Here is a 22,951-nt window from a genome sequence, read left to right on the forward strand (position 1 = left end):
TGTGAGAAACTCCACTTCTGTTTGCACCTTACATTTACACGACTCGATTATCTGCATCGGCTGGTTGGATACTCAATTTGGACTTATTTCATATAAACTGAATCATGCTTTGATCCTTTTGGCTGGGTATATTGCTTTGTAGCTGCAAAGGTAGAGAAACCGGAGCAAGCTCGGCACAGGTGGCCTATGAGGTGCCAGATAGTCCTTCTGCAGTTTTGCTTTGATGCCGTTTTTCCTCATCTGGATTCAGCCTTCGTGAAATGTGCCAATGTGTAATAAAAGTGGAAACCAGGCCAAACTGTCAAAGTGCCAGTCAGTTTTGGAGAACTGCTGGGTTTGAACCAAAGCCAATTCCAAGAAGCAGGTTTTAAACCGTTATAATCAACAACCCTGCAGACCAACTTCTTAGAACAGTCCTACAGTGTAAATTAATAGCCAAACTCTTCCCATGAATCGTTTCAATCTTAATGTGGGAACATTTGGCAAACAATAACCTGAGTTTATTGCACCAGCTTCATCTTGTAATTCATTTAGTTACAGTTTCAGGCAGTTAAATTAACGTTTAATAGTCTTACGGACGTGTATTCTATATATTAATTCTCTCAAGACTCAATAACACAACCCAGACAAGCTGCATACGTTTTTACATTTATTTTAACACAAAATGGCACAGATTGCCAACTCATGCGAAGTGTTTACTTCAGCTTCTTCTTGGGACGCAGGTTGTTGGTGTGTCCACACTTCTTCTTGCGGCAGTTGACAGCACGGGGGTGCAGACGGGCGTAGCACCTGAGAAACAAACAGTGGCGGTCAAGTTTGAGAAATTATCCCAGTTAACATAAATTGGTGACTTCTGACCACGGACGGGATGCACTGCAGTTTCTAAACTCTTTAAATACCACTACTGAACACAGTTAGATAAACGGTCATATTTGGACTTACTTGCGGCAGATCATCTTGTCGCAGTTGTATTTCTGGGCCAGCTGTCTGAGAGAGGGCTCAATGATGCCACCACGCAGACGCAGGACCAGATGAAGAGTGGACTCTGGTGGACAGTTGGGAAAACATCTACGTTAATGTCAAGTTCAGCCACATGCAGACTTTTCTACCTGGGCAACTTCTGAATACCAGCCACATTTTTTAAGTTAATGATGTTGCATCATGTCGACACATCCAGTGGTGTTAAACAGACATTATAGCAGAGATTTAACCAACATACAAATGAACTGATGATACAAATTAAGGGTAAATCTTCATGATCTTTAGGAAATCCATCATTTGCAGTTCAGAATTAGTTCTGTAACCTGTCTAGAGTTCATTATTCAACACAACTCTGGCCGTGTATGACAAAGCTCTCACCTTTCTGGATGTTGTAGTCGGACAGTGTGCGTCCATCCTCCAGCTGCTTTCCAGCGAAGATCAGACGCTGCTGATCAGGGGGAATTCCTGCAAACACAATATTTATCAATGAATCTGCACTAATCATTATCAATAACTTGTAACACTGGGCTATGAAGCAGAGTCACTTAAAACACGACTCTGAACATGTATCAAACATTATCTTCATTATGATTATTAAATCTGGACCGCAGACTTGCTTAAAAACTAATTTTAGCTGATTTAATCTCATCAGACCAAACCATCTAATCAAAATAAGGCAATGATTAAAGTTCAGACAGAACTAACTTCGAGTAAAGATGTGGCATACACCACTGAGACAGCGGTAGAGTAAAATCACTCATGATCCCCAACTTCACATCAAACCACAAGCCTCACCTTCCTTGTCCTGGATCTTTGCCTTGACATTTTCGATAGTGTCGCTGGGCTCAACCTCGAGGGTGATGGTCTTCCCCGTCAACGTCTTCACGAAGATCTGCATGTTTGCAGGCTGCTGGGGGAGAGAAGCGGCGTTAGCTTCCACTTTAGCTAGCTCCCTCACTCGCTACTCCCTAAATGACAGCTAACATCATAGCATCGAGAGCTAGACCACAATAGATTTATTCCCAAAATAAACTACAATATATACTGTGTGTTTCTAAATGATTGTATTACTCTAAAACGCTTATGTTGTGTCGGTTAACATCGCTACGTTAGCTAACGTTAGCAAAGTGGAACAGGGTGCGCGGCCTCGCCACATGCGTAACGTTAGCGTGGATTTCATTCACAAATACCTCTATTTTCTGCCACTAAGCTGCGTCACTAACGGACGATATATAAACACTGTAAACTTATAACGAACAATCAGTTGTTTCGATCACATTCAACGGCTCGGCGTTGACTTAAAACCACTAAATATCTAGTGGAGAAAACGTGTACCCACCCGGCCGCTAGCTGAGCCTCAACGAAAAGAGAGCGGAAGAGGCTCCCGCTGAAACACGTCACTTCCTGCGGCGAGGTTTCCTTTCGCAATAAAAGACTGCGAACTGTGCTGAACTTAAAATTAACTCTATTAAATTTATTTATTTATTTATTTTAACATTTTATTAGCTAGACACGAAATCTATAAATTAAAAACAGCAAAAAAATAATAATAATAATTAAACGTACATTTAGCCCGGAGAAATTCCTGCAACACTGATAAAGGAGAGCGTTGCAAACTGTTGTAAGCTAATAAATATGACATAAAAGTAAAAGTAATTCACTTTAACTGTGATATTTGATTGAATCAAACTATTATTAGCTCCTGATTTTTTTTAAAAAACAACAATAATAAAAAAAAAACGTACCCACGGTGTTGCCACATTTAGAGTTTTGATCTGTGCCAAAGTGAAGTTTGACTGACACCTGCTGTTGTCCTGAGGGCAGTAGTTTTGAATCATGAAGTTAATCCATGAATATAATTTCATTAAATTGTAAATACTTTAGTTTAGTTGTCTGGGCAACATTTTTATTTGATATTATTTTAAACACCTTTTTTTTTCTTCCACTTTTTGCACTTTAATGCAGACTGAATTATGCCACTCTGCAAAATGATATAAGATAACCTGTAATAACGATTAACTGTAATTAATAGACTTGTAGAATGGAAAGCATGTCCACTTTTTATAGGTGGGAAAACCAGCGTCAAATCCAAACGGTTAATATTATGTCATCCTCAGCGACAAGCCAGGGAAATCAATTTGTTCTGAAAGTACTGACAGTGTTTTCTAATGTGAGCAGTTATGTCCTTTCCCTTGTAGTGGAATATAAATTAGCGGTGCAATACTTATGTGTGTCCACTCCACTCATTAAATTTGGCCAGGTAATTAGTTTCTCTGCAGGAGCAGCAACAGTATCATCATTATCATGTTCCACAGCACTGAGGTTTCTTCAGTCTTTCAAAGTCCCATCTCTGGAGGGGAGAAATTCAGATGCATATTTAACCTGTTTCCAGAGGGACGTCCATCAGCTTCCTTCAAAGAAAGCAGAAACTGTGCGTCGGTCCACTCCAGCAAAGGTGAGTGAAGGACTACTTCAAAGAGGAGAGGGTGTCCTACCAGGATCACCCATTGCCACATACTAACCGCATCCCACACTGGGCACCAACTTCAAGATGGAAACAGCTGCTAGGGAGGTTGCCTTCGTCACCACTAGGTCCCAGAATTTCCCGCCCCATCCCTTCCAGCCTCCAGCCAACACTGGTCACCAAGAAGATCCAGTAAATGGAAAAGCTGCCATCCCACACCCTGGCTCTTTGGTTGTGAAATCCACTGTGAAACATCTAGGTAAGTGATGTAACATCAACTCTGTCACATATGGTTGACATTGAACATTCACATGGTTAGGAATCATCTCATAAAATATGTAGCTCTTTAGATTTCCAATTCCAAACGTGACCAACAATTAAAATGTCAATTATCAAATATTAAAACTCACTACTATCTACAACTTAAAGCTGAAGTATTATCTATTATCTATAGTCTTTTGCAGCTGTATGTGATCAAGCACATTTTGTTGATATTAGCTATATGTTACATGTACACTTTTATCGTTAGTGTACCCATAAAATCCCATTTATAGCAGAATACTTTTATTTTTTCATCTGTCTCATCATCCGATTCATAATCTACTGTAAACCATTTTGTGTGTTACTGTGACCTGTAACACCTGCACTGTCAGCTTTAAGTACACACAAAAGTGACAAGGGTATTGACCTTTTAATAAGGCCCTCCTAGAAACGGGTGTAATCAGCACAAGACCGTGACTGTGACCGTTGTTTTTTTTTCTTGTTCAGCACACCGATGCCGGTGCCGATGGGCGATCCTGAGAAGTTTGTAGAAGGAGAGACGACCCGTCTGTCTGACCTGTCTGCAGGTCTGCAACTCCTTCCATGTGACACCACGACTAGTTTGTATCCTACACACAGAGGTCAAAGAGTCGATGTAAAACCTGCACTCAGCTGTCAGACTGACAATGACTTTAGGCCTCAAATATCAAAAAAAATTAATTTTAACCCCACATCATCAATTGGCCAGGAACTGAACCACCAACCCTGTAATTATTCTTGACTATTAGAGCTACAGCATCTATGGTGCTGCCTTAGCTTATTTATTTATTTATTTATTTATAATCATAAAACCACTGGTGCTGTCATTTAAGGAAAGAAACCAAAACTGGCCCGCTAAAGGTTCCAATCTGGTCCACGGGATGAATTTACAAAGTGGGAAAATTACATAGAAGACATTGGCTCAAGTTTTCAATAACATTGGCACCTATTCCTAATTTCTACACTAGGGGGTGCACTTTTTTAAGTCAAAGTTGGTCCGGCCCCCTTGGATCAAATTGAGCTGTATGTGGCCCCTGAACTAAAATGAGTTAGACACCCCCGAATCAACCAAACTTTAAATAACTTTAAAAACTCAGAGACCAAGTAAATGCTACTCTATTAATGTATCTTTGATTGTGTCCCAGTAGATCCAGATGTTTGGATAAAAAGGAGCCATGCTTTCAGTTCCTTCCCAAAAGGAGACACTGATGCACAGAGAAACAAAGAGAGAGGACGCCAGTCACCACCAGCAGACTCTCCTACTTTTATGTGAGATGACAGACCTTCTATTGCTTTTTTTTTGTTTTGTTTTTATACATTTTTCATGTCATATGAATAGACATAATTCACTTCAGGTTCATTTGTGTCCTTTGTGCACGTTGCGATAGTCTTTAGCGTTGTGTTTGATGTCGTTGAAACCTTGGTGCCATGATCAAGCTCTGTCATATTTGGTCGTATATGGCCATAGCCGAGCCATACACAACATCCAGTGACTGTACCCGGGTCTGACCTGATGACCAAAAGCCACGTCCAGTTCAGTCCATCCAGCCTCTGAGGCCTGTACTACGCAACCACAGCCATACTGTGTGGACCAGGTGATGGATTGCTCCTGTTTTTGTGTTGTAATGAAGTTTTACATGTAGATATTAAATGTTTTTAATCTGTTTGGCAGAGCATGGGCTGATCCTCAGCACCACTATGGCTGACTTCCTCCCTTTGAAGACCTGCAAACCGTCCAGGACATCTTGTCAGTCACAGTACAAGGTGAGGAAATCTAAAATTAAACCTAATTCTCCCCTCTACTGTAGTGGTTTGAACCTTTGTGGCAGGGGTGGTTATAGGAGCAAATGTTTGTTTTTACTCAGTAAAACATTATATTATATTGATTAGATTGGTTTGTTGATCCCTGTTAATCAAATAGAGCAACCTGAAGTTCATTCATTTATCCATCCATCTTGTGTTGGAGCCTATCCCAGCTATCATCGGGCAAGAGGCGGGGTACACCCTAGACAGGACTCCAGTCTATCGCAGGGCTGCAACCTGAGGCTTCCACTGGTCAAACAGAATTTCAGAACCACCAGCAAGGACGACTACACAGCCAAACCTCTGCAGCCAGTTCAGACCTTTTGAATTAAAGTGACTGAGAATCCCACCACTGTCTCTGGATCCGGTCTTCTCGCCCAGCTCCTAATAAAAATACAAAGAGTGAAGAATGGTTTTGCACGCAGGTTTTACACTTCTGTTTCAAATCTACACCTTTTTCCACACATCTCACGTGCTCTGCGTCTGCTCTCTAGTAAACTTTTAAGAACCGTTAAGTGCAGTTAATTGTTAAACACAGAAAGTCGTACATTACTAAATATTACAATGACCAAAGTCCTGCTCATAAAAACAAAGAAATCCGACTATTGGTGATTGGTCATACAGTTCACCTCCTTCACGTCACAGATCGTCCTTTATGTGGTTACTGAAGAACTAAAACTGGTTTCTGAAAGGTTATTAAGTTATTCAATTGAATCAGTCCTCACATAGCATCTTTGGAGGCTGATTAAAAAAATATGCAACATCCAGTGAACTTGTTGAACTTGAACTGTTGATCTCTTCTCATCACCTGTGGATCTTTAACCCGGATCCTCCAGCTCTTTAGAAATTAAAAATCCATTAAATTCAAACTATTTAACCAAAGCCACTCCATCACATCGTCTCTAAGTGTCGGCTTCAATGAACTCCAGAAGAATTCTGATAACTTGCAGGGCTGATAAATGAATAAACTTTTACCCAGAACAGTATAGTGTGAAATGTCGAAGCAGCGTGCAAGTGCAGCCTTAGCAGTTAGGTGGCTTAAATATAAACCTTTAGCCTTGCCTGACATGTTTAGGCAGCCTCGAACTTAACTGTCCTACTTCCAGTCTGTTTACACTGTCAACGCTAACCGCTTAAGAAGAAGGTTACCGTCTGTTTCGCAGAAAGAATCTCACCTCCTCCTTCAAGCATGACTGACCACAATACTCCACGAAAACAGTCTATGTTGTAGCAATAACACAGCCTTGACCTGGAGAAGCAGGCTCCGCTGTTGGCATGCAGGAAAGCAGATGTAAATAAACTGAATCTGGAGTTCATCAACCTGGTGAAAAGGCAACAGTCCAGGTACGGGCTGGAATGTTAGCTGGCCAACGAGCCGAGGTTCAGGTCCAAGGGGAGCAGAGAAAAAAAAAAACTGAGGTTTAAACGGCATAATTCGCTCAGTCATTGTTTGCTGCACCAAAAGACATGCCAAACACAGATGGGAATGTTCATTTAAGGCAACAAAATGTTTAAAAATGCTTAAATATGACCCAAACCACTTGGGGGGTTGGCTCTTCCAAACATGACATTCTATTACTGGGCTGCTAATATTAGAATTCTAAAGTTTTGGCTCCAATATGAAACTTTAGATCCCGCGCCCACTTGGGTAACCATGGAGGCATTTTCTACTAAACCAGTTTCATTGAAGGCTTTGGTGCATTCTTCTACTTTATCCTCCACTTCTCCGTACAGTAAGAATGTGCTTGTGAGAACTTCTCTTAGAATTTGGGCTCAATTCAAACGCTGTTTTGGTTTACAATCTTTCTCCATCCAAGCTCCAATAGCCAATAATCATGCTTTCCCTCCATCACTTGTAGACAATGCTTTTTTAATTTGGTCCAATCAAGGCATAGTATCATTTCAGGATTTATACATTAACAACACCTTTGCGTCCTTCCAACAGCTCTCTGAGCAGTTCTCACTCCCTAAACATCACTTTTTTAGATACCTACAAATTCGCAGTTTTGCTCGCACAGCCTTCCCAAATTTCCCCAATTTGCCCAACGAGTCACCTCTTGATAGGTTTTTCAAATCTAGTTACTCATTGAAAGGGTTAATTTCAGATATTTATAATCAAATTCTCTCTCTTCGTCCAGATCCACTGGATAACATAAGGGCCTTGTGGCAAGAGGATTTGGGGGAGGAGTTATCTGAGGTTTTGTGGGACGAAATTCTTAGTCGTGTGCATAAATCTTCAATATGTGCACGCCATGGCCTTATTCAGTGCAAAATTCTGCACCGTACGTATTACACTAAAGAGAGGCTGGCTAAGATCTACAAAGATATATCTCCAGAATGCGATAGATGCAAGCAAACCCCAGCCAATTTAATTCATATGTTTTGGCTCTGCCCATCTCTGTGTAACTACTGGACGGACATTTTTAAAACTATTTCAGACATAGTTGAAGAGAGGATTGAGCCGAATGCTCTCACTGCATTGTTCGGTGTCTCCTCCTTTGTACCTTCCCTATCACAATCTAATAGAGATGTTATTGCCTTTGTCACCTTATTAGCAAGAAGACTAATTTTAACTAAATGGAAGTTAAGAACCCCCCCTTGTCATGCACGCTGGTTGGCGGATGTTCTTTATTTCCTTCAATTGGAAAAAATCTGACTTTCTACAAGGAGTTCTTCTCAAAAATTTTGGAAGGTTTGGGGCCCATTTTTTCTTTATTTTGAGAGTACTAGTTTCTCACATATTCCTGACTAGGACTAGACTGGCCTTAACCTAGCTATATGTCATATGTTATGCTCTGTTGGGGTGGCTACCTATTGTAAGGTTTTGCTGAATTTGGATATTGTATATGTGTCTGTGTTTTTGTATTTAATCCTCATTACTGACTGTGGAGGGTTGTTGTGTTTTGGTTTGATTTGATTTATTGTTGTTTATTTTGTGTATGTAAGCAAAAAAGGTAACTTGTTTTTGTACAGATATATTTTTTTAACTGCTTTTGTATTGTTGTCTTGAAATTAATAAACAAACTTGGGAAAAAAAAAAAAGAAAAAAAAAAGCTTAAATATATGTATTCATTGCCTGCCCAAGCACTCACGATGACCTTTCTGATTTAAACTACAGTACTGCTGTTGATATCAAGCACTACACATTCATTAACCTATCCCGGCTGTCACTGGGCGAGAGGCGTGGGACATCCTGGACAGGTCGTCATCTATCGCAGGGCTAACACAAGAGAGACAGACAACCTGCTTGCTGTGAGGCATCAGTGATAACCACCACACCACTGGAGCACAATACATGCGAATACCTAATAAATACACAAAGGTACTATTCTTATAAACTCCTAACAACGTGTAAAAGTGACATAACATATTTTATTATCATGTCATAAACTTGGTTTTTACAGGCCATGCTGAACTTTAGGGCAACATGTGACATTGTAATAATGTGACTGAGGTGGTGACGCACATGACCATTTCCTGAGGTGTTTTTTTTTTTCAGGGCGACATTAAATTAATTATTTTTCTTTATATTTTCCTTTAATTAATTAGACACGTGTTTGTTTTTTGTTTTTTACACAACACAATTCAACTTTAGACGTCTTACCTGCTCTTTTAGCATCCTTAATGAGGACCATAAAATGTAATTGATTTGCTAAGCCGCCATTTTAACGGAAGTAGACAAGCGGCCTTCAAAATAAAAGCCCTCGCTCGGAAAAAAGTCACTCGGGTGAATGGTCATTGGTATTTTTTTGTTGCTAATCACCTGAATTTTATATCGCACCATCATTGGAGTCTGTTCACACAACGATCTGCGCGTAAACAACGGAAAACAACGACTGAAACGTGCCACGGATGCTTTAAATGTGAAGGTGAGCCGGAAATTGACCTACATTTAAAGTCCACGCCTGTCTCTGTGCGTCGAGGGAGAGACGCGTCCCTTTATAAACAGCGGCCTTCCCTTCCACTGGACACACAGCCGGTCGGAGTGAACACGGAGTTTATCTGTCCTCAGAGACAAACGACGCCTTCGCGAAGAAGACCACCGTCTGCTGCTCCTGTCCTGTCGGTGAGTGGGAGACCTTTAAACGTCAACGGTCGCGAATAAAACGTAAACCTGGTTCTTAATCCTGATTGGCTTACGCTAATTCCCGAGCATTTTTAAAATAAAGGAAACGGACACGTAAATAAACGATAACAGAAAATAAAAAATGACATTATATTAGACTCACAGGATAATTTACTACAGTATTATTTACATTTTATTAATAGAAAGAGGAATTTCCGTTCATTTTAACCTCACGTGTGTCTAAACATGTGTTATAAATGAATAAATACACACACCACTCATACTGAACTTGTTATTCACCAGTAGAAAATAATATATCAACATTTAAATGTCAGCATTGGTTTTTACTAAATGTTTTCTTAGTTGTGTTAAGAGGAAAAGATGTGACATTATATTGTTATTAAGCATTTCTAAAAACAGTCTACACAACTGTAACTTCTTGGCTAGATTAACTCCACCCTCAACCTAAAACCCCCATGAGACTAAACTGTAAGAATTTGCAATATGTGGGCTACAAGCTTTGTTTAATGCAAAGTGCACGTTTAAAATCAGTCATAACGTTTCTTAAGACGTCACTCTATGTCTCTAGCTGGCTTTGGCTGTTTGCAGTATGTTTTTATTTTTGCAGCGCACACTCACCACATCCATGTTTATTTGAGTTTATATTCAGCCTTGTCGTTCCTCCGTCTTCACACGCAGCGATGACCTTGAACCCCGTAAAGTCTTTCGTCATTGAGCTGGACGGTCCGGCCGATGCGGCGTTCATCGGAGGGGAGGTGGTGTCCGGCCAGGTGGTCCTGGAGCTCCACCGGGACATCAGAGTGCACTCCATGAAGGTGCAGGGACGAGGGGTGGCCACGGCCCACTGGCTGGAGAACCGCGGCATGAACTCCGTCTACAACGACTACACCTCCAAGATCACCTACTTCAGGAAGAGGCAGCATCTGATCCGAGGTCAGTAATGATACCTGTCAATATTCCATTAGTGTGTTTTTTATTTATCCATCTGACTACAGTCTAATCACAAGAAGGTGAATTATGACGTGGCCATCCTTCAGCCTTGACTTTCATTTTCTATTTTAAGCAATGACAACTCATTAATTTTCATAATTCACCAGAGTCTGACAAAATAAATTACTTTCAGCTGTGTTCATTCAGGGGAGATGCTTAAACACGGACTGCTCAACGAGTTTAGTATCGAAAATAAATCTGTGATCACTTACTTTCTTTTGTCTCCCAATATTTGTGTGCAGCATTCGTGTGAAATATAGTCTATAGTTTCTACCTGAGTGCATTTTCAGCTGGTGGTTGAAAACGTTCTCTCTCCCTGTTCTGAAAATGTGATGTGAAACTGCTGATCTGCTGTGTCGTGTAACAGCTGGTAGACCCTGCGTCTTGTACTCCCTGCAGTTTGCAAAATAAATGAAGCCACCTGGATCAAATGTGTTGCATGGAAACCGAGGGAAGCTCCCTGATACATCCGTTAGATAACATAATCTTGGCATTAAACACACGTCCATTAGCGTCGAATCCAGATAAACTCCACTGACTTCACCCGAGTAGTGCTGTGTTGTGCCGGACATGTTGCGGTAAAGTGTGAAATTCCCCCCGAGTGGACGGCTCCTGGCAGCTTTGAAAACGGAGAGAGGTACAGAGTATAGGCCATAGAAGTTGAGTAAATAAACTGTAGACAGTGGTTAATGTTTTATTAGCGTCTCTGCAGTTGTTTTGACTCCCCAGTCTGGTTAGACGGGTACATATCAGACACAGAGGCTCAGATGAAGGCAGACAACAAGCAGCCAAAATAAGCTGCAAAGCACTTGAGTTTCAAACATAATTCCAAGCAGCCCCACACCTTTGTTGCAACATCTGCGTCGTGTATGCACTGTATATACTGTGGTTAAAGGTGCACCAGACTGGTTTTGTATATTAATATTAATATGCAGCCTAAATGAAAACACTCTGACCGCAACGAAGTAACACATCAACCATTAACTAAGAGGCCGCAGAAAACAAATGCTTCAATTATTCATTCGTTTTCAAAATACTGAGTATGTCATTAACCCGCTAACAGAGCCAGAACTGATTCAGTGTCATGCGAAAATTTATCCAACAATGACATGTGAGAACAGTTACCAGAGATCAACCTTTTATTAATGTCATTATCAGACTAATTGATTCATTGAATGGATACAGGAAAACTGCTCACACCTGAAGTGACACCAAATACAAACCAGTTTCATTCAGCTGTAATTACATGTTTATTCTTGTCCAGATAGATAGATAGATACTGTTTTTATTCAGTGGGAAATACGGTATCCAGTCCCATCATTACACAGAGGTAAGAGGAAATAACTGTCAGCAAAAAAATAATAATAAAAAAATAATAAAAGTATAGTAAGGTGCATAAAAAATGCATAAAATATACAAAAACATAAGAAAAAATTCAATACACAAATAAATGTTATATATATACAGTATACGAGTATGTGAAACTATACAAGATATATACTTAAAACATATAAATACTGTATAAAATATTTAGATATTTAAGATATGTGTAAGTTATTAAATATATAAGTTACACTGTATGAAAATATATAGTCGTAGCACGTTGAAGCTGAAACACAAAAGAGGGCGATGTCACATTGTCGCTATCTGTAACTTTTATTTTGTTGGTGTGAAATGTTTTAATTTGCATTTTTGAAAGTATCTTGATGATAAAATTCAAATAAAACCACCAAAATATAAATACGCTTCTGTCTGTAACGACAGGGGCTTTGCAGTTCTGTTACGTTAAAATAAATAAAAACTACACTTACATTAGTTACACTAGGGAAATGAATCCATTCTAATTCTAGTCCTGAACTAAATGGTCCTTCTTGGCTGTTGTAATGTTTAGTTTATGTGAAAACAGCGTCAGAACTGTGTGATCATTTCAAGGTTTTTATTGTCATTACAAAAACATGATACACATGTATAAATATAGAGATATTTCACACAAGATGACGTAGTTTGTTGTGATGTTAAACTGGACTAAATTAAACACAAGAAGGTTTCTGTTACTGACTGAAAATGGACAAAATGATACAAACATGTGTCGGTACAATACGTTATGTAACATCACCCTCTTTTGTGCTTTATTTCAAAAGGACGAGCAAAGAAAATGTAAATATATGTGTATATATATATATATACCTGAAGTTAAATGAGACTGGTACAGGTTTGAATTCTGTGTTACTTCAGGTGTGAGCAGTTTTCTCCTCGCACCAATCTCTACTTAACGACTGTGACAGTTTTATTGTTTTATTTGATGTAGTAACGATAGACGAGTCCACGTGAAACTGATTACGATGTTAATAAAAGGTTGAGTTTTTGCCGTTTATTCTTTTTTTTTTTTTTTTGCATTGAATTAGTGTTTTGAGTGTATCAGGTACCAGTATAGAGGCAACATGGGTGTTTTCCTGTGTTGCTTATCTGCAGAATCTGTCCAGGAAGCACCAGCTCTAAACTGTTTTTGCAGACGGGCCGTGCCTCTCTGACGCATTTCCCCAATCCTTTCACTTTCTGAATCCTTTCTATGTAAGCCGCTGAGTTTAAGACATAATGTGATATATCAATGTTGTGTTGAACTGCAGCATTATGAGCGAAAGGAAGGAAGAAGTAGGAGGGTATGGGTGGGGGAGTGGGGGTGCTGTTTTAAAAAATGCAGCCTGTGTCGCTGTGGCAACCTGGGAAAGCAACACGTGGCTCTTCCTGGCCACGCCCCCTTTCGTCAACGCTCTTCATTCATTTCGCCATTTATTCACTTTTGCACGAACACAATGTGAATGACACAACAATTTTCTTTTATTTATCCTAGAGTCACTGGTCTCGTTGGAGTTAAAATAAATGTGTTTTTCTTGCAAATGCCGCCAAATCATTTCTTGCTTACTTTCTTTTTAACTATTTACTATATACTGGACATTTATTTGCAGAATTAATGGGCATTAGTACCACATTTATATAAAATGATGTGCTAAAAACAGGTCAAATTTGATCTGGAGGGCAATAATGTTTGTTTCACAGTGTTGTTAGCAGCCGCTTTGGCAAACAAATTGGTTAAACTTGAGTCTGCAGTTGTACTAAACGTCCTTTCAATTAGGATAATCATACCAGACTCATCTGCACTGAGGTAGTGGTTATCAGGCTTATCTGTCAGTGCAGAAGAAACAAACACGTGGTCTTCTTATCAAGCGTGGTGGTGGAGTCTGAGGGCTGTTGCTTCTTGTCACCAGCAGGTGGCGTGCTGGGCTTTTGTTTCACCAAAGAACAGAACTATTACTGTGTATTTAAAGGAGATGCAAACTGGGTTATTTATCACACAAATATGACAACATTCCTAATTATATTAAGAATATTTTTTTGACAAATTGAAGATGCTGTGATGTCTCCTTAATCTATCCCATCATCAGGGAGTAACTTTAAGGGTAAGCTCAGTTGGAGACATCCCTTCAGAGCATCATGTATAAGACTTTAACAACGTTTCCCTCATTCATAATCTTCATCACAGCAGCTCTGTGCAGCAGCAGCAGTCCTGCAGCTCTCTGCACTGCACCAGTGAGCCGGTTAGTGGCACCAGAGAGCTAAGTCCTCATCCTCAAGAACAAAGCAGTAAACAACTTTGTTTTTCACCGAACAGACTTGATTTCTGTCTCAGGGCTTTTGGATTGAATGAAGGAGAGACATGAGAGAATAACCTAGTTTGGAAATAAAGCAGCGACGGCTTCGCTTGTGGATTTTTTTTTTTTTAGAAGTGCTCAGAAATGTGTCTTTGTTTTTAGACATGTCAGAAAGTGGCTTTAACTTGTAAAAAAGAAAGTCTGCACTGATGATGTGATTCATGGAAGATGGTGCAGACGTGTCGCTTCTGTCTTGGTCACATTTGGATGGTGTCGCACTATTCTTGGATTTCCTGGAATAAGCTGCATGTACTCCCGTGCCTATAGCTGTGTGTTTTTCATGCCTGCGTAACAGTGTGTTATACATGGGAGCGTTGGGGTAAACAGCTTTGGTCCAGAATGAAACTATTTTTCCCCTGAGCTGTGCAGGGAGGCTGTCTGCCAGAATGAGGCATGCTCAGTTGAGGCTGTTTTCCTCTAAGAACCTGTAACCATCAATCATCACCAGGCCCTGTTTTCCTCCCTCTCTCTCTCTCTGTCCTGCCTCCACACCCAGTCTGCATGTTTATTATGTTGCCTTAAGGGGTTGCTCTGGAAATATGAGGCCTTGCGAGATGAGAAGCGGCAAATAGATCGGAGGGACTGTGAATAATACATAATAATGGACGTTAAAATGTGACTGCCTGGTTCTTGGTTTCATTTTCACAGTGTATGTGGGTGTAGTTGTTCTAGTACTACGCTTGGGGCATGTTCCAGGAGTTTGCCCTGACATGTTTTGATGCGTTTGTTGTTCTTGCGTCCTCCTGGATGTTAAATAATTATGTTTTTTTTTTTTTTACTTTCCCATTTGTGCTTGAAATGCGTTTGAAAGCCTTTCCCGTGGCCGTTAAGCTCACTCCAAAACGTGCGTGATTGCATTTTGCTGTCGCGCTGCAGCTTGTTTTCGAACTTCGGCCCCGAAAAAGTCTGCGCCGAAACGGCGGTCCATGAACGCACCGTCGCCCAGCCTTCAACCCTCTCCTGAGGCCTTACATAATAAATTCGCAAGCCCCGCCCACTTTCTCAGTCTGCAAATACTGCTGCTTCACACATGCATCAACAGTTTGAGCTTTAAACACGCGATAAGAAGATATCTACAGCCTCAAGATCATCTCCTGCACACTCACTGAGGGGCAAGAACAAGAAAGAGCCAACCACGTACAGATTTTTTTTCTTCCTTCCTTAGAGGACTTTGCAACAAAAAAACAAAATGATTTTCGACAAGTTGAAAAAGTTTGCCATCGTCTTCGACTCCGCGGAGGTGGACTGTCCTCCCGTCTTCAGCAGCGGGGACGTGGTGTCCGGACGAGTGGTGCTTGAGCTGAGCAGGGAGAGCCAGGTGGAGTCCCTGAAGCTCCACGCGGAGGGGTTCGCTAAGGTGCACTGGACCGAGTCCCGGTCCGCCGGCTCCAGCACCGCGTACACCCAGAACTACAGCGACGAAGTGGAGTACCTGAACCGCAGAGAGGTGCTGCTGCAGGCAGGTCAGTCCGCCCTGCAGGCACGGGGCACGGGACACGGGAGAGGGTTCATTATGTTCAGGCGAAGCAGCAACACATCCTCTCTCCTCTCTCACGGAGCTGTTGAAACAATAGTGAAAGTGGTTTAAATGTCTTGGGCACACAGAGCTGGTTGTTTGTCTGCAAACAGGGACTAGTGTTGTTGTCAGGGTACAGCCTGAAGAGTTTAACTAGTCTGGTCTGGTTGTGTGAAAGTCTGATGAAGTCTTGGTTATGGAAGAAGTTGTCTCTGAGTTGTTTGTGTCGCATTTCTATAAGTTATGAGCTGATTTCTGAACTTGTTTTTTGTTGTTGAAGCAAACCTGATGCACCATCTAAGAGCTGAAGGAAAGTTTAAGAATCTTTCTGAAATGTTTTAACTTTCTTGCTTCACTTTTGTTCACATTTACTCCTTCGAAATGTGTAAAAGTGCAAAAAAACAGAGCTTGTTATTATTTTATGTGTAAATATAAAAGTTTAACCGTGTAGGGACTGGAGTGAACAGACATTCTGCAACAGCTGTTATTCTCTCTGTGAAAAGTTCTGTCGAAGGAAACGAAGCAGATCCTGGGTTGTTTTTCTGCTCTGCAGTGTGGGGGAGCCTCAGGTCTTCATTCATTGGGGCACAGAGTTGTTTTGGTTTAAAGAGCAGACAGGAAACTCACAGCCTGCGCTCTGTCGACGTTATGCAGTTTCCCTGTTTGGTTCAGTTCTTCTGGTAAAGAACTAAGCTAAGACACGCCATAATATAACTCATATTGCTTTAAATAGTTGTGTTTAAAGAATTTTTTTTTAGTTTTTTTTGGGTATGTCCACTGAAACATTACCACTTGACCCGACACGAGGGTTTGACAGTGACACCGTTTAAATGAAGTGTGCCCACAGAGCTGACAAAGGCGACACAATACGTTCTGCTAAACGCAAACCTGTGCTGCAGGAGAGTGGAAATAAAAAAAACACCCAGAGCAGTTGTGACGGGTCTGCGCGATATAGCTTGAGGAAAACATGTTCTCAGTCAGCACAATAGAGCAGGAACCGCCCCTCAGAGCAAGCACAGAAACCATGTGACTGCAGAGAAAGACTCTGAGATTTCTACTTCAGCAAAGAGTCGTTCTTGAAAGATCCGCTCTTAGAAAGGCAGCTTTATTCATGTAGTCATTTTTTAAAGTTTGCACCGGTGTAGTTTTATCAGGACTTACTTTCGTTCTCCAGAAGAAGCCATTTGCTTCTTTTTATGTGGCGTATTAGTCACGTACTAAAAAATCTGTTAATAAATCACAGCTAAGATTACGAAACAGTCATTTCATTGTTCTGAGGTGATTGTTTTATAATAATGTTTAAACTTTATTGTCCTCTTCAAGCACAGCAAGATATGCAAATTGAATTTACACTCTCTGTACTCTGTACCTCTACACATCAAACGAATGTTAAATTTCTTTATTTCTTTGTCCTTCTCCTCAGATAACGGTGAAGTCACGGTCCTTTCTGCTGGCAGACATGAGTATCCGTTCAGCTTCCAGCTGCCAGAAGAGACGCTGGTCACCTCCTTCGAGGGGAAGCACGGCAGCATCCGTTACTGGGTCAAAGCTAAGCTGCACAGGCCGTGGGCCACCGTCAAGAAAATCAAGAAGGAGTTTACAGTCATCGAGCCCATCGACATCAACACGCCAGCCTTACTGGTGAGCAGCCCGGGCCTCACACCTCATGATTGTGTTCTCGCACACTTCATGATTTTCTGGGTGTCTTGAGGGGCGCGCTCATTTGGTTTTATAATTTGTAGGCGCCGCAGGCTGGCACGAAGGATAAGATGGCGCGGGCGTGGTACCGCAGCTTCGGTCAGGTGTCTGTAACCGCAAAGATTGACCGCAAAGGCTACACACCAGGTGAGAGCGGAGCACTTCTAACACCTTCAGTAAACACAATGTTTTTTGGTTTTTTTTACGCTTACAAAGAAGTGCCTGCATCACTTAACCCGTTCTCCCTCTCTCTCTCCCCACAGGTGAGGTGATACCTGTCTTTGCAGAGTTCGACAACTCTACCTCCAGATCAATTGTGCCCAAAGCCTTCATCACTCAGACGCAGACGTTCATCGCCCGCGGCACCATGAAGCAGAAGCGCTCGGTGGTGGCCACGCTGTGCGGTGACACAGTGGGCGCCAAGTGTCGTGAGACCTGGCACGGTCGCGCCATCAAGATCCCGCCCGTGGGTCCGTCCATACTTCAGTGCCGCATCATCAAAGTGGAATACATGCTCAAGGTGAGTCCAGTCCTCAGCTGCTTCACTTTTTATGAATTTAAAAGCTGCGTTCCTTCGTTCCGCTCATATTTGCTGCTGCTGCTGCTGCGGTTTACACAGAAATCACTAAATGTTTTCTTCCTTTCCTCGCTCCAGGTTTGTGTTGATGTTCCTGGGACGTCCAAGATGTGTCTGGAGCTGCCGCTAGTCATAGGCACCATTCCCCTCCATCCCTTCGGCAGCCGAACGTCCAGCGTCAGCAGCCAGTACAGCGTCAACCTGGAGTGGCTGCGCATGGCCATCCCCGAGCAGCCTGAGCGTAAGTGTCCTGTGATTACAGCCTAGATTTACTTTTTACTGCACCGGAACTCATATCTCCAAATATCCAAATTGTCTTTATTCATGAAATTTCTATAATTACCGACCGCTAAAATACCATATTTCTCAGATGTTAGTGTGAATAAACAAAGGTTTTCATTCACATCGGATCAAGCCGGTGTTTGTTGGTGCAAAAAGGCACTAAATGTTAAGAGGGTTTTTAGGAGTTTTATCGGCGGTCACGACTCAGCTGCTGACTGTGTTGACCTGCACCGATCTGTTGAGTCAGACCAGCGGACTAATCCCGCCTCTTTCCCTGCAGCTCCTCCAGATTACAGCTCCGTGGTGACGGAGGAGGAGGCCGAGCAGCGCAACAACGCAGTGGTCCAACAGCCGGCCGAGGACCTGAGTGGGATCCTGGAGCGACCCCTCATGGCTTTTGTCCAAGAGTTTCGCTTCCGACCTCCGCCAGTGTACTGCGAGGTGAGTCACCAAACGCTAGAAACGACTCCTACCTACACCTACTGCTTACTGAAGTTTGATCGTCACGTGTAAACATTTACAGGCGAACAGATTTTCTTTTTAAAACACATTTTTTTTCTTTTCTAAAGAAGTTGTGTAACAGTAACCACATGGAAACAAATCTGTAGGTGTGAACTGAATGTAAAACTATGTGCTTACCTAACTGTGTCTTTTTTTTCTTATTCCTTTTTTATAGATTGACCCCAACCCTCAGCCCATCAACATGAGACCTCGCTGCATGACGTGTTGAACCATGAGCCCTGCCTGAGCGTTGAGCAGATTAGTTATTGAAACAAATATAGAGATTTGTCTTCTCCTGGATTGCTTCTCTCTGGTAAATGGTCCCAGCCAGTGTGGAGACGGAGCGGCGCGCCACACAGAAGAGAGGTCCGGAGACGGGAGTCCTCAGGAACTGGATGTTGGTGAAGGAGCTGCCAATCCAATAAAGTGGACGTTTTCCTGCTCTGTCGAGAGGAAAGCTTCTTTGCATCAGTTCCCCGTCCTCCCCAAGTGATTTTTGGCTCGCGGTGAAGAGAGCCGCAAATACCTCCCAATCAACGATTCCCTCCTGTGAAGATTTTGTTTTAAGATTTAAGGAGTTGTGGACATCTTGTGTAGGGGGGGTGGGGTTAAGATCACTTGATATTTTATCAGGTGCAGAGTTGAAGTTGTGTTCAAATGTCTGACAAAAAAAAGCGTTCATGTTCAGTCGACATGTTTGGAAGCGCGCTGTCATCTTTTTGAGAGAGAAGTGCAATTATTGTTGACGTGCCAGCAGCTTCTCTTTGCCTGGTGACCGAGTTAACAACCTGCAGTTTTTTGCTGTGCATTGTGTGACTCGACAACATTGTGCCTGTGATATATTTCTACTGTTACTTAAGCACATACTGTATCTGTAGGTGTGATGGTGGAGCAGATAAGTCGGATAAGGAGATGTATTTTTTTATGCATGCAGGTAACGATATGTAAAAGGGAAAATGTGTATGCCTTAATTATCTCCAGTTGAAGATTGCATGAGAGTTTCAGGGAGTCGTTCTCTCAGAGAGCTGGATAGAGCTGAATGTATTCTGGAAAAACAAAACAACAACAAAAAAAAAAAACAGAACAAAAAAATGGTGGGACAGTACGTGGATGAATTCCAAAACCAGTGTTGTGCTAATGCAAGGCTCTTGGCACTGAAGCTTAAAGATAAAACGTGGTGCAGTTTGCCGATAAGACGGCTCGCTGCTCAGCTCACACAGGTGCTGATCAAAAGGAAGAAGACGGGAGACCTCTGAGGAGAGCGCAGCGAAACGTTTGACGAGTGCCAGACGCCCCCCGTCCGTCGGCGCTGTCGGGGTCGAGCCTTAACGTCAGAGATGACGCTCAAATGTACATTCCAAAAACTGACTCGAGGAATTGTTTCCTCCTCAACTTCCAAAAAAAAAAAAAAAAAAAGACTGTCAGGAGTATCAGAGAAGTCTTCAGGGTCAGCTAGAGCAACTTCAGTGGCACGCACTGAAAACAAAGAATGTATTTTTATACAATGAACTGTTGATTCAGGATCTTGCCAAAGTTTTGTAATTGTTTTTTTTTTTTTTTTTTGTAATAAAAAAAAGACTAAACTAAAGTTTGTCTTCAGCGTTTCCTTCAGCCTTGACTGGTATGTGAGCTGCATACTTTGTTAGGGGAATAATAGCTGGCCTGGTTCGTGCCAGTGGATTGGTACATCATGTTCAACACTGAGAGTCACAGCTATGCTAAAGCCATGGGCACAGTTCACAGAAGGAACAAACTACACACTGAATGAAATGTGTGATTACAGACTAGCGTTATGAGTGTGTCACTTCTGATGCTGTCAACTTACGCAATCAAGTTTTTTTCCCCCTCAGTGCTCAAACACCAAACCGTCTCAACGTATTATTTCAAGTCACCGCAAGATGATCTGTCAGCTGGTGTATGGATTACATCTGCGTCCTCTCGTACAGAGCGTACTCTGTTTACACGACTATTTAACCAGGATCCCAGTCACTTCTGACACATGCAAATACATAACACATAGGAGCAAACAGACGGGCGGCTCGGTGAATTACACAAACTGTTGCACAAATCTATAAACATGGCTGAAAGCCAGGCTGAAGAAATCCTCCGCGGAGAGGGATGTGCAGCGCAGCGTGGAGGAAAGACGAGACTGACGGTGAAACTTTAGTTTGTAAAACACTGTTTTGTTAAGAATGTCACATCAAACCTTGACTGATTGAATAAATGTGGATTCTGGACTGAAAGATTAGGTGCAGGAATACACTGATCAGTCATAACATTATGACCACCTTCCTAATATTGCGTAGGTCTCCCTTGTGCCGTCAAAACAGTTTATCAGGGTGTCCTGTGGTGTCTGGCAACAGGATGTTGTTAGTGGGGGGCCTTTGAGGGGAGGGGCCTCTGTGGATCATCCCACAGATACTTGATCAGTTTGGGATCTAGTGAATTTGGAGGCCAGGTCAACACCTTGTGCTGTTCTTGATGTTTTTGTTCCTAAACTGTTTGTGTTTGTGTGTGTGTGTGTGTGTGTGTGTGTGCGGGTCTGTGTCAGGCTGCATCCTGCAAGGAGTGTCATTGCTATGGGGTGTTGGTGTCTGGTCTGGTCTGGTCTAGGTGGGTGCTACATGTCTAAGTAACATCCACACCAATAAATGAATACCAGGTCCAAAAGTTTCCCAGCAGAACACTGAGTTTGTCACAAGATGGTCAGTGTTATTAACTTCTCCTGTCAGTGGTTTTAATGTTGTGGCTGATCGGTGTAAGTTGAACTGATACCTAATTGATTCCAAAAAGAAAACAGCAGCAGTATTCAAGTAGTTTCATCTATTCTCATGTGTGTCTGAGAGAAGGATGCTTGTTCAAATCAAGTCAGGGTCATTTCTTTGGGGGAGCAGCTTTGGGCCTAAGGGTCGTAGGTTCACACCCTGCCTGTGTCCACGGCTGAGATAGTCTTAGCTAGCACCTAATCCCAATATTGCTCCCCGGGCACTACCCATGTAGCAGCACCACTACTAGTGTGTATACTACTGTGTAAACAAATGAATGGGTTTAATGCAGATACAGGGATCAATAAAGGAACCATTCTCATTCTAATGTACACAAGCATTTTCAGTTTACTTCTCTTTTTGTCATTTTTGGTGACATTACACGGATGCTGAGAAGTTGCAAAAGTCAAATCATATTCACACTATTCATTATTATTATTCTTAATGCCTCACATCTGATTTTAGTGCTTAATGTATTTCAAAACAGGAACCAAGAGGAGTTTGACGTCAGATTCAGGTCGTAGACATGAACACTCAGCTCTTATTTATACTGTGTATTCTAATCCATTCATCACAGGCTCTACCTCTCAGTACTTTACTTCTTAAACGTCTTATATCTACATCTAAAATAACAGCCAGACAAAAAGGTGCAGCTGTAATTTAAGTCTTGACATCAAGGAGGTTTAAAAGAATTAGAAGTGATTGCAGACTTTAAGACCGACATCAGATGTGTTTAGAGACAATAAAAACTATAAGACCAAACAAATGTGACTTTGTGCTGTAGAACAAATGTCTTTAGTTGTAATTAAAAGCACCTCACCCAGTAAACATGAACACAGCGGTCCTTATATCTGAACTTACATAATACCTGAACTATGTAACAACATTAGGCTGTAAAGCTTAAGCTAAATTGAGTTACAGCCTGTAATCATTATTGTAAGAGCAGATAGTAGTAGATAGTGGTAGTAAGTTGTTTTACTTCTCAGAATCTGTTATTGAGTCAAGTACTAGTGAGTATTAAATCAGTGGGACCTCTGTGAATGTGCAGCAGAACAGCATGAGAGCTCTTTTTAAGTCTGAAGTTCGACTGAATGGAACAACTTTATATTTTATTTTTTATCTGACTGAAGTGAAACTGAAACGAGATCTGACCCCAATGACATGCTGCATACTGCTGTTGTTTAGGCCAGGTTCCTGATGTCTTCATGTTGTTTGGTAGCTATGGTTAGCTGCTGAGCGGGCCATACAAGCCAGCAGCGTTTGGTTAGCTTATGTTT

The 22,951-nt window shown here is 41.7% G+C and overlaps 2 protein-coding genes and 1 long non-coding RNA gene across 5 annotated transcripts; 2 read left to right on the forward strand and 1 right to left on the reverse strand.

Annotated features, from left to right (window-relative positions):
* Positions 1-636: 636 nt before the first annotated feature.
* uba52 (ubiquitin A-52 residue ribosomal protein fusion product 1) lies at positions 637-2,366 on the reverse strand. The gene is made up of 5 exons (XM_084547637.1): positions 2,321-2,366; positions 1,777-1,888; positions 1,360-1,446; positions 943-1,045; positions 637-789 (listed from the first exon to the last, which is right to left on the reverse strand). Exons 2-5 carry the CDS (start codon positions 1,877-1,879, stop codon positions 696-698), a joined length of 387 nt encoding a protein of 128 aa, XP_084403763.1. The 5' UTR covers positions 1,880-1,888; positions 2,321-2,366; the 3' UTR covers positions 637-695.
* A 2,554-nt stretch (positions 2,367-4,920) lies between these two features.
* LOC311491004 lies at positions 4,921-6,145 on the forward strand. 2 transcript variants are annotated; one of them, XR_014699171.1, is made up of 3 exons: positions 4,921-5,014; positions 5,214-5,509; positions 5,667-6,145. It is a non-coding gene; the product is annotated as an uncharacterized lncRNA (long non-coding RNA). The 2 variants fall into 2 exon arrangements; XR_014699172.1 differs by having other exon boundaries at positions 5,712-6,145.
* Positions 6,146-9,462: 3,317 nt separating this feature from the next.
* On the forward strand, positions 9,463-20,514 carry arrdc2 (arrestin domain containing 2). 2 transcript variants are annotated; one of them, XM_084548149.1, is made up of 8 exons: positions 9,463-9,614; positions 10,314-10,568; positions 17,275-17,492; positions 17,594-17,696; positions 17,813-18,069; positions 18,205-18,367; positions 18,689-18,849; positions 19,085-20,514. In XM_084548149.1, exons 2-8 carry the CDS (start codon positions 10,316-10,318, stop codon positions 19,136-19,138), a joined length of 1,209 nt encoding a protein of 402 aa, XP_084404275.1. In that variant the 5' UTR covers positions 9,463-9,614; positions 10,314-10,315; the 3' UTR covers positions 19,139-20,514. The 2 variants fall into 2 exon arrangements, with proteins under 2 accessions (XP_084404275.1, XP_084404274.1); XM_084548148.1 differs by lacking the exons at positions 9,463-9,614; positions 10,314-10,568 and adding an exon at positions 14,337-15,798.
* The last annotated feature ends 2,437 nt before the right edge of the window (positions 20,515-22,951 follow it).

The sequence above is a fragment of the Chelon labrosus genome, assembly GCF_963514085.1.
Source record: "Chelon labrosus genome assembly, chromosome: 7".
In the NCBI taxonomy this organism is placed as follows: domain Eukaryota; kingdom Metazoa; phylum Chordata; class Actinopteri; order Mugiliformes; family Mugilidae; genus Chelon; species Chelon labrosus.

What these genes read in the sequence shown, in the direction of transcription:
- uba52 (XM_084547637.1), bottom strand. Translation starts at nt 1,879, where the DNA reads ATGCAGATCTTCGTGAAGACGTTGACGGGGAAGACCATCACCCTCGAG. An exon ending in AAAGATCCAGGACAAGGAAG is followed by an intron (nt 1,447 to 1,776) that starts GTGAGGCTTGTG and finishes TTGTGTTTGCAG; the next exon opens with GAATTCCCCCTGATCAGCAG. An exon ending in CGACTACAACATCCAGAAAG is followed by an intron (nt 1,046 to 1,359) that starts GTGAGAGCTTTG and finishes ACTGTCCACCAG; the next exon opens with AGTCCACTCTTCATCTGGTC.
- arrdc2 (XM_084548148.1), top strand. Translation starts at nt 15,525, where the DNA reads ATGATTTTCGACAAGTTGAAAAAGTTTGCCATCGTCTTCGACTCCGCG. An exon ending in TCAACACGCCAGCCTTACTG is followed by an intron (nt 17,493 to 17,593) that starts GTGAGCAGCCCG and finishes TATAATTTGTAG; the next exon opens with GCGCCGCAGGCTGGCACGAA. An exon ending in CTCCGCCAGTGTACTGCGAG is followed by an intron (nt 18,850 to 19,084) that starts GTGAGTCACCAA and finishes CCTTTTTTATAG; the next exon opens with ATTGACCCCAACCCTCAGCC.